Consider the following 11,284-nt stretch of genomic DNA (forward strand, 5'->3'; position numbering starts at 1 on the left):
ACCTCCTCATTCCGTGGAGCAACAGATGCGCAGGATTGACTGCAGCCTATTTTTGGTTCAGTGACGGAAATTATTTATTAAAGTCAGTGTTATGTATCAAACCCAAATCAAAATGGCCAACCTTTCCCTGTCACTGGGTCGCAGCCCTGAGCTTCTGAGAGAGCATGTGGCCCTCACCACATTCAGAGGCAACTGCATTTCCTCGGAGGGACGTGGGGGCTTTGGGATGATCTGAGAACACTGTTTGAGACTCAGCCTGAAGCTATGCCAGCGAAGTGGGAGCTGTGCCCTTCCACAGAGGGGTTTTCAGTGTGGGGAGCTGGGATCCTCGAAGCTCTGGCAGTGGGTCCTACAGGACGGGGAGGGAAGTGGCCAGCCCCAGGCAGGGCTGGACCCAGCAATCTCACTCCCTGGTAAATGCCCCAAAAAACTGAAAACAGGTGTTCAAACAAAAATGTGTACACTCACTTACACAGTGCCCGGCCCACAGGCAGGTGCAGGGGCAACAAGCACTGTCTGCCTAAGGGGTGCCAGGCACGCCCCTCAATTCCTCCACAGCAGCCAGTGCGCATGGCTGCACCCTGGAAGGCAGAGGGAACAAGATTCTAGAGGCTTCCTTCACCTCAGGAAAAGTGACCCACTGCAGTTTCTAACAAGATGCATCAAGCCTGCATATCCCAGTGCCTCGCAGTCACCCCCAGCCCCCAACCCAAACTTCTATGCAGCCAGGCAACAGCACCCCACACATTTAGAGTGAAAAAAATCCCCAAGTGTTTGGAAGGTTTTCTGTACTTGGAGATATTTCCGTCAAACCACAAACCAGGCACCTGGAATTGTGACAAAGCCTCATTCCTAGGCATCTTCCCGTATGGGGATCACTATACTAGCAGCGCCTCTCCCTTCCATTCCAACGCTGCAGGCCTAAACATTTACAGTGAGACGTAGGGCATTCATTGTTCCATCGAGGTCAAACCACTGGTCTCTCAATAGCTTCTAGATGGTGAGTGGAGTGAAAAAACAGAACAAAACAAAACAAAGCACTACTTCTTTCACGGGGTGCAACCCCTGCTGGTCTCAGGTAAGCGCCCATGCAGAGACCCTCCAAGTGCCAACAGTGCCCAGCTTCTGCCAGAGTTTCTCTAAGTGCAGAAATTGATTTGGATTCCACCAGGCCAGGGGTCATCAAGCTTCAGCCCGTATTTGGCCTCCTGCCTATTTTGTGAATAAAGTTTTATTGGCACCCAGCCACGGTTATCTGTTTACATGCTGTCTATTGCTTACTTGCTGCAACAGGAAAGCTAAGTAGTTGCAACAGAGAATGTATGGCCCTCAAAGCCTAAAGTACTTATTATCTGGCCCTTTACAGAAAAAGTTTCCTGACCTCTACACTAGGCCAACAATCCCTGGCTGAGAGGTGAAAATAAGGGAAGGACAGGGAGTTATTCACACTCAAGTCTGACCAGGCACTCACACCCATCAGCAAACCTGTGAGCCCCCATTACAAGTGATAATGAAGGAATGGGGAGGTTAAAACCTCCACTACAAAAGCCCTGCATGGGGAGTCGTTGGTGCAGGACAAGAGCAGTCAACAGATGCCTGGGGAGCAGAAAGGAGATGGAGAGGTGGGTGCAAGGGGTGGGGTGGGGGTGGGGTGGGGAAGGAGGTGATCTGTCCTCACAGAGCCCCCGAGAGGCTCAGGATTCAGAACTCAGAAACCCTGAGCGGAATAAGATGTAGAAAGGAAAAGATTAGTTTTTAGTCCGAATGACCTGTCCACAGCCACTGAACGTCTGCATGACTCTGGTGAACCAGTGTTTAGGAGGAGAGACCAAGCTGTCTAGGAAAACTGAGGCTGCTGGTGCTGGAGCTGCCCCTCCCAGCAAATCTCTGCACTCTGGCCTTCAGGGGTCAGAAGCCACAAGAGCCAGCTCTCAGTTCAGGCCTATAAAGCAAGTGATCAGCTGGCAAGCCGCCCAAGTCCAGAGCCCACCATCAGCTGCTCCAGGGCCTCACCTTTGCATCAGACAGGGCGTCGTCTTCTAGTGGTCTCCCCTCTTCAATTCTTGCTTCTCTATTTCTCAGAGATCTTTTAAATATTAAGTCAGATAATTTCACTTCCTGTTCAAAATTCCTCATTGGCCTCCCATTAGCTTAGATAAAAACCCCAAACCCTGCTGATGGCTGTTGACAAGATCCCACTGGACCCTGCCTGCGCCCATCTCTCCAGCTTCACCCCTCCTACCTGAGCCACCCTCACTTCTCTTCAGACAAACCGGCCTTCTCTCTGGAGGACACACAAGCTGCCTTGTGCTGCAGGGCCTTTGCACTACCTGCTTCTGCCAGCTGGACCACCCTTCCTGAGATCTTTGCACCACTGGCTCCTTCACATTCTGGTCTCATCTTTAACATCATCTCCTTGGCAAGACCATCCCTGACCACCTGCGTCTCTAGCAAGGGGGCTGTCAGATGTGGTCCTGCCCCACTAGGGGTTTCTGGAAATCTGTGAGTACAGTTCTGGGAACACAGTGACCAGAGGGAGCTACTGGTGCCTGGAGCCCCAGGGCCACTGCTCTGCAAAGTGTGAGACGCTCTTACACCAAAGTCACCAGTGCCCCTTAAAAGCACTAGCGCACATAGCACTCACTGGGAGCAAACCGCGGCTGTGTCCTACACTGCTGAGTCCCCAGCACCCACGATGGCGCTCAGCTCACAGCAGGATCTCAGAATGTAGTCACCCTGCTGGGTGACTCAAATGAATCAACAGGAGGGAGTCAGCAACATATAAGAGAACAGCCAAGATAAAGGGAGGAGAGGGACAGAGAGCTAAAAGGACAGTCCAGTCCCCTGAGCAGGGGGGCCTGGCTGCAGGGGGCCCCGCCCTCACCACACAGGTCTGCTTCCCAGGGGTCTAGATGCGGGGTCAATCAGCACAACAGTGGAAAGAGGTCTGCTCTGCTGTGGGGTACTGACAGTGGATCAGGGGACATGGGAACTATAGATTTTTGTACAATTTTATTTTTAAACTGTGTTTTCATAAATAAAGATAAAGTATCTAAAAAGAAAGTCAAGAAGGACACTTTCCCTTGGGTCTCTAGGCCCACTCCTTTGGCAACAGCAGGTCCTCATCTGCATGTCAGGTCCTCAGAGCATAGGGGCTCCCAGGCCCAGTGGTGACAGGGCCTCCCTCCTACCTTACCACTGAATTACCTCTTCTTCTTCCTTCCCTTCTGTTCCCAATTTATTCCACTTCTTTCTCCTTTGCAAATTTGTTTTCTTTTAAATTTAATCTTAAATTTGATATTTCATATCAAAAAGTGATAGCTAACAAAGTTAAACGTACTCACATTAGAAACAGTTTGAAAAACCCTGCTAGGGTGTAAGGCAGCTCTGACTGATGGAACTTTCTGTGAAGCAGATGATCTGTCTGCTGTCCAACAGCGTAGCCACTAGCCACATGTGGCTCTGGAGCACCTGTGATGTGGCTCCTGTGACCAAGGAACTGAATTTCTAAAGTTAATTTTCATTAATTTCAATAGACACTCGTGGCCAGAGGCTGCCGTATGCACAGTGCAGGTCTAACAGCAGGGCTCCCAGGCACTTCAACAGTCCCCCTGGGCAAACATGGCACGAGGTCAGAGCAACACCCCTTTTGTTCTAAAAACAAAAATAAACTTAAGAAAATCCAATGTCCTCCAACCAATACAGCACTTCCCAGGAGAGCTGAACTTCCAGGCTTGTTCTCTTGCTCCCCCAGGTGGAGAAAAGGAAGGTGGCGGTAGGTTTGGGTTTGGGAAGCGGCACGGGCACTTCCGCAGAGGGTGCTCTCCAACCTGCCAAGAAGGGGGGGGGTGCTTTGCCGAACAAAAATTGAGACAATAACAGAACCTGCAAAACAATCACCTAGGATGTTGCTGCACTAGACGCCACAGTATCCTGACCTTGGTGGGTTCCCAACGTTTTAGGGAACCTTGGAGACTTTTTATAGCTGAAATCATTCAGATGCATTTTCCCTGTGACTTAGGAAAATGTCACCATGACTCATGCTGGTGGCAGACTGACTCCCCAGCTTCCCCAGATGCAGCAGGGGGCCGCTCCACCATCACATACTTCCTGCCTCCAGGCTCCAACAGAAAAGGCAGGTGCAAAGCAGCATCAGGTTAAATGCTGTCCTCAATGACGCAATCTAGCTGGGGAGGCAAGTCACAGGTAAATGAAGGGGTCCCGGCAGTACAGATCATCACCAGTAGAGCAAATAATTGCTACTTGAATTTAAAAGATGGAAAAAATATGGCCCAAGATGGGGAGAAAAATCCTCCTTAGTCCTCAAGATAAAGGACTGGAGCTGCAGCTAAAACGGTGAAAGGCTTCAGATGGCAGCAGGGAGGACAGGAGAGGGTAATGGCCATTCTCCAAGCTGGGGCCTTAGGCCCTTTCTGGGGTCCGCTGTTTTTATGACAACAGTAAGACACAACCATCATTTTCATTTTTCAATGGCTACAAGACACATGATCAAAACCAACTGAACGTAGGAGCGGACCTGAGAAGCCAGGTACCTCCAATTAAACCAGACATTAAGAGATTTGCAAAAACAGAGCAGTGCCATTTTCTCAGTGAATTTTTGTCTTTATTTCTCATAAAAATATGTGATTTATGGTGTTATTTCTAGATGAATTAATATTTTAAAATGTTCCGTTTTAATTTCTCTATGAAACCTGTCAGGCAGCAATAACTCACTAAATAAAGCTCTTTGGGGTCCCCACTAACTTACAAGGTCGTAAAGGTGCTGACACCCCTTCTGCCTGAGCACTGCTGCGGGAAAGGAAGGAGACGCTACTCTCAGGCGTGTACGTGCTGGGTATGACTTATGAGCTAATGTACTTTGTGAAGGAGTCTTGCTAGAGCAGTGGTCTCAACAGCAGGCCATTTTGCCCTCCAGGAGGCATCCAGTAATGTCTGAAGTCACTTGTGGTTGTCACACTGGAGGAAGTGGGGGGCTACCGGCATCTCCTGGGAAGGGCAAGGACGGTGGTGAACTTCCTACAGAGCACAGGACCACGGGAGCAGTGGCCCACACAGGTAGCGGGGGTGGGATGCCTGCCCCAGAGCGGTGGATCTCACAGGAGGCACCCAGAGTCTACCAAGCGTCCAGCTTGGAAGCAGGACAGGAGTGGGCACGAGAAAGGGGACAGCTCGGGGAAGAACTGCTTCCCCACTGCCCTGAGGGAGGCAAGCTCCTGGCTCCCCTCCTCCGAACTCAAATGCCTTCCCACCCCTGACTGTCTTCTCTGCAGAGCCTCAGCTTTCCTCAACAGAGCTGCTGGCGAGAATGAACCAAGACGTGACGATGGAAAGTGGGGAATTCCACGCAGCCTGCGTGGCTCAGTAGTTGGGCATCGACCTAGGATCCAGGAGGTCAAGGTTTGATTCCCGGTCAGGGCACATGCCCAGGTTGCAGGCTCGATCCCCAGTCGGGGGCATGCAGAAGGCAGCCGATCAATGACTCTCATCACTGATGTTTCTCTCTCTCCCTCTCCCTTCCTCTCTCTGAAAATCAATAAAGATATATTTAAAAAAAATAAAAGTGGGGAATTCCATTTCCTACATTATAATTACACATGGATTTCAAAAATATTTAAGGCACCATTCCTTGGGTCATCTCAGAATTTCTCCACAGTCCAGTCTAGGGTTGCGGGAAATAGCTGGGAACAGAACGACGGAAAGAGAGCCCCCAGCAGAGCCCGAGTTCAGAACTGAGACTACAGAGTGGCTTTTGGTGCTCTGGGGCGGGGAGCGGGGAGTCTCCCCTTCCGGGTGATAGGCACAGCTGCCTCCCCAGAAAACACACCTGCCGACAAAACGACTTTCCTTGTTCTCTTCCAACTCTGGTTAAAATTTCTACTACAGAGACAAATTACTAGAACGTCAAAACAATTTTCTTGAAAACGCATTTTTCATAAAAATGCTGTTTATGTTAACATGTAATGGGTATTATTATTAGAGGAATTAATAAACATTTATTTATTTTTAAAAAATATATCTTTATTGATTTCAGAGAGAGGAAGGGGGGGGAGAGACAAACATCGATGATGAGAGAGTCACTGATTGGATGCAGCCTGCAACCCGGGCATGTGCCCTGACCAGGAATCGAACCCCAATCTGGATCATAGGTCGAAGCTCAACCGCTGAGCCATGCCCGGCTGGGCAACATTTTAAAAACTTCAGTTTTAGTTTCTAAAACATGACTCCATCCCCTACACCTATGGGACCTAAGTGGGCTTGGCCTGGCTCCCTGTCCCTGAGACACTAGGGGGCGGCAGCAGGGAAATGTAAAGGAACAGGTTATAAAGAGAAAGAAGTTATTACTACACGTAGGTGTTAAAATGAGCTATCAAGATGGAGAATGGATTGTTCAGCTTTCTTTAAAGCACAGATATTATGTTAAGAGTTAATGTAGAGACTTTCGAACAAAAACCGAACTGAGATAGGATGTGCAAAATGCACTGCTGGGGAACAACCCTTGGGCAACCGTTAATATGCTTAAAACGAATCACTTTACAAAAAGCATTAACACTTTTTAAATTGTAACTCTGGGTACAGTACACGAATTAAAAAACAAAACACATCATCGCATGATGTGATCCTCCAAAATGGCCTTTAGGACCCTCTGAGCAATTTATTAACATTTTAAATATTTGTAAGATGTCCCCAGTTATGTTTCCACAGCTGTGAGTGTTACACCAAGAGCAGCTGCTCCAAGACAAGTTCCTCCGTCAACCTCCAGAATGTCCCACTTCAAGTGGCTCATGAGCCCATTTGTGGCCTCCCTCCTTAAAAGTGCGCCATGAAATGAACCAGCAGCAGGTGCTGGGCAGAAACTTTTATTCCCAGGACACATGTGGACAAGCAAGTCAAACGTAAACATTCTATTTGAAACAGAAAAAAAGAAAAAAAAGAAAAATGTACCAACACATATTATCCAAGGAGCAGAAATTTCTAGAAAAAGGCCGAAGCTGCACAGCAGCAGTTATGACCAGTATTTTGTCACACTGAAAGATATCCTGCCACACATGGCAGGGAACTCTTTTTTCAAGAGGGGCCATTCCTAGTCCCATTCAGTAAAAAAATGGCCAAATCTTAAACCCACCAAGTCACCTTAGAGAGGAGGAACCAGGGCCGCAGGAACTAGGTCACTGATTGAGGCCACCAGGGGTCAGCATTTTCTTCAGCCAACCTAGGGCTGAGATGTTCCCACACCTCTATACTTTACTTTGGGACTTCATTTCCCTGCTAAGGACCCAGGTCATCAAACGTTCCTTGTTTGAACCAAAAGGTGTTCTGCAACGTAAGCCACGGGCCCCTCTCCTGAGAGCCTAGGCAACAGCCAGCCAGGACTGCAGCGTCAGGACCTTCCCACACTTGGAGCCGTGCAGTCGCTCAACTGTAGGCCACACTCTGGGACGTGTTCTCTGTGGGGACTATACCCAGCCCTGGCCAACCCGCCCTGGCACATCTCTTGTCCTGCACATATCTTGGGCTGTAGCCCCGAAAGTGCACCTGTCCTGACAGAGGTACGTGCACAGGGTAACCTGAGCAAAGGCTGAAGACAATGCAGTATTAAAAAGGCTTTGAGCCCTGGCCAGTGTGGCCCAGTGGCTGGAGAGTCAGCCCATGCACTGAAGGGTTGTGGGTTCGATTCCTGGTCAAGGGCATGTACCTTAGTTGCTAGCTCACTCCCTGCCCCTGGTCAGGGCTTGCATGAGTAGGCAATCAGTCGATGTCTCTCTTTCACATCAATGTTTTGCTCGCTCCCTTGCTCCCTCCCTCCCTTCCTTCTACTCTCTCTGAAAAACAATGGGAAAAAATATCCTCAGGTAAGGATTAACAAAAAATAAAAATAAAAAGCAACACAGGAATGTCAAAACAAAATGAATCCTGGTTACAATATTCAAGTTCAGGGTAATACTGCAAGGTGAGGAAGGGAAAGAGTGTGTAGGAATGGCTTAATCCACCTGTCCAAGTCAATCATGTTTGCTAAGTGGGTGGAACTCGATGTGAGGAAGTGGGATGAACACTGAGGGGAGAAAACAGCAATAAAAAAGTAAGGTTCGACTCAAAGTTCAGATCAACTGAGTGCCTCAATCTGTATCCCTGCAAAATCATTTACACAGTCACCTGCCTAGTGTCATGCTGAACATGACATGTTGCCTCTGGTACCCTCGTGAGGAAGGAGTGAAGGGCCCAACATCTCAGTGTTTTTCAGGGGTGACTTCAAGCTCTGTCACTCTAGCTCTTAAGACAGTAGCACCAGAAAAAATACAAAAAGACAACTGGGGCATCACATCAGACACTGAAGGCCACACCCAAAGAGTCTTCAGCAACTGTAAGTCTGGGAACCCAATCTACCTTAAAATCACCCATTTTATATATTTTGTGGTTTGGTTATCCTTCAGTTACTGATTTTTTCAGGTTCAAACTTAACATTATCCATCCTTACAGCCAGATTCTTTCGGCTAAAACAGGAACAAGTGAACCATAGCTGTTGAAGCTTCTTTGTGATGAGAACAGTGGGAGGAGCGGGTATGTGAGCAAGAAAGGCTGAGGGAGCACTAGGAAGTCTTAGCAGTTTTAATGAAAGATCCACAAACTAATAAAAAAAACCCTAAAAAGCATACACCCTTTTGGAGACACTAAATTGCATTTAAGTCGATTTAGTCAAAAGAGTGACATGGAAGTAAGCAAGTGAAATGCAAGAACGCCACCGTAAAACTTGATTATCTGCTATAAGGAGAAGACAGGAAAAGACTGGTCCAGACAATCCCTAACTACCAACAGTCAAGAAACCTTTAAGATTTCTGCCTTATGCTTTGGGGAGGGCAACAGATTTGCTGGAATAAACCACCTGCTGAATGCTTAGAATGCACCCAATGATACTGAAAAGGTAACCTAGGGCTCAAAAAAAAAAAAGGGGGGCTACCATATACAGATAATGGCCATGCAGAATTGAACTCAGTCTAATTTGGCTTACAGGAAGGGGTCTGACACTTGCAAATTAATATCATCTGTGATAAGATCAGAGACCTTGGATCCGGCTCTGGAAGAGAACCAGGCCACTACATCAAGCAGCTTCTCTGCTCCCACTGATTCAAAGGGCCTATTAGCTCTGCTGGGCTCCAGACAGCTCCTGGACCCTTAGCCTGAGGTCCTCCAGTTCAACAGCCAGTCACAGGAAGAAAAGGCAAAGCCAGGGGCTGGCTCTGCAAATGCTCTCAAATCACAACTATGTCAGAGGCTACATCGACCCCACCAGGTAACACAACCCCACTGGGCGTCCCAGCTGTTCCGCAATGAGCCCAAAGTCAGGAAGCAAAAGAAGTCGGAATTGGCCAATACAGGCAGAAAGAAAATGTGAAAAGACAGAAGACTGTACAAAAATACCCAAACCAGATAAACCAAAGTGTACCAACACTATTGGGGAAAGAGGCTAAGGGGATCAGACAGCAAAGAGCTGGCCCAGGAAACCAGCAGCACCCAGCACAGCAAGGGTGGTGGGAAAATGGGCTGCTGAAAGGGGGACCTGGCGCTTGCAAAGGAGGGAAGGGGCAGGATGAAAGCTAAAAGGAACACGAAGGACCCCAGCTGGACAGCCCAGCTGGACAGAGCCTGTGAAACCAGTCTCCACCGGACTGCTGCCAGATTCGAGGTGGAGGGAATGAACCCACAAACAGCAGCACAGATGCACACGATGGTCACAGAAAAATCCGTATTTACCCAGAGTAGAATAAAAACCAAAATAGCTAAAATTGAGGGCGAAGAAAGAACTAGAAGAAAATCTCTTAGAGGGAAACGCCACAAAACCCTAGGTTTTACCAGCCTCGGTTTTTCTGCCCTAAGTTAAAAGCTGTTTGTGAAAACGCAGAAAGTGAATATTTGAGAATAGATACCTCTGGTTCTACTATGTCTTGTCCTTCTTTTGAACTTTTTCCACTTTTTCCGGCTTTTGTTCCTTCCTGGGAAACATCAAACAGAATTAATTAGGTTTTCTCAAAGTTTGAGACTGCTAAACAACAGATAAATCAAAATGCGGTTCTGAAACCGATTTATCAAATGTAAGTAGGACTTGGGGGTAGTTTCGGTCCACACCAGCGAGAAATTCTCATCAAGTCGTTCAGCGATTTCACACTGGGAACCCCCTGCCCCCCACGCTCGGACCCGTTCCCCCGTCTTCCGCGTCTGGGGTTGAAACAGGCAGAAGCGGAGCAGCCGGCACGGACACAGCCCCGCAGCGCAGCCCCCGGCCTCCCCGCCGAGCCCCGAGCGCGGCTTTCTGGGGTGAAGCCCGCACGCTGCCGCTCCGCCCGAAGCACCGCCCCCGCAGCGCCGCGCGCTCGCAGCATCCCCGCCGCCGGCGCCAACAGACCCGGGCCCAGGGCGGCGCTCGGCCGCCGCCGGCCCTCGGCGGGCACAGGGCGCCCCTCGGCGCCCCCTCCCCGGCCGCGGTCCCCCCGAGGCGCCCGCGGCCCCCAGCCCGCGGCCCCCGCCCAGGGTACGAGGGGGGTCAACCACCTCCGCGGCCGCACCTGCCCCCTCACGGCCCCGCGCGCGCCGCCCCGGGCGCCCACGCCGGCCCTCAGGACCCCCGGCCCGGCCTGGGCACGGCCGCCACCCCAGCGCCCTCAGGACCCCGGCGTCGGGCGGTCGGGCGCGGGACCCCGAGCCCCGCCGCGCCCCGCTCCCGGGCAGTTCCCCGCCGCCCTCCGCGCGGTTCCCTCCCCTGCCCGCCCGCCCCGTCCGGTCCCGTCCCGTGGCCCGGGCCCCGACTCACTTTCTCCTTCTTGTTTTTATTCGGCATGGCTGATGCGGACCGCCGCCGCCGCCGCCGCCCCTGCTGCCGACCCCCCCGCAGCAGCAGCGCCCCCGCCCCGGCCGTCGCGCCCTCCCGGCCGCCGCCGTCGCCGCCACCGCCCCGGGACTGAGCGGTTCGCTCGCTCGCGCTTCCCCTTTTCCAGGCTCCCTGAGGCTGCGGCAGCCGCGGCGGCGGCGGCGGCGGCGGCGTCTCTCCGCCCCTCCTCCGGGACGCCCCGCCCCTTCCCCGGGACGCCCCGCCCCTTCCCCGGGACGTCCCTCCCCTCCCCGGGCCGCCCCGCCCGTTCCCCAGCCGCCGCCAGGCGCCGCCCGCCCCGCCCCCGCGTAGGCCCCGCCCCACCGCCCTCTAGGCGCCCTGCCATTGGCCAAGGCGCCCGCACGTGCCCTAACGTTCTCCCGCATCCCCGCCGCCTGCGCGGGG

General features: G+C 51.3%; 1 protein-coding gene across 2 annotated transcripts in view; it reads right to left on the reverse strand.

Moving 5' to 3' along the window:
• Nucleotides 1-10,865, reverse strand: part of PPP2R5C (protein phosphatase 2 regulatory subunit B'gamma) — a 115,048-nt gene extending 104,183 nt beyond the window's left edge. For both annotated transcript variants that reach the window (XM_087818174.1, XM_087818170.1), the window contains exons 1-2: nt 10,823-10,865; nt 9,942-10,007 (exon numbers count right to left, since the gene is read on the reverse strand). In XM_087818174.1, the coding sequence (XP_087674300.1) occupies nt 9,942-10,007; nt 10,823-10,849 (93 nt within the window). In that variant the 5' untranslated portion in view covers nt 10,850-10,865. The remainder of the gene's footprint in view (nt 1-9,941; nt 10,008-10,822) is intronic.
• Nucleotides 10,866-11,284: the final 419 nt, after the last annotated feature.

Source organism: Miniopterus natalensis, chromosome 1 (assembly GCF_054644295.1).
Source record: "Miniopterus natalensis isolate mMinNat1 chromosome 1, mMinNat1.hap1, whole genome shotgun sequence".
Classification (NCBI taxonomy): domain Eukaryota; kingdom Metazoa; phylum Chordata; class Mammalia; order Chiroptera; family Miniopteridae; genus Miniopterus; species Miniopterus natalensis.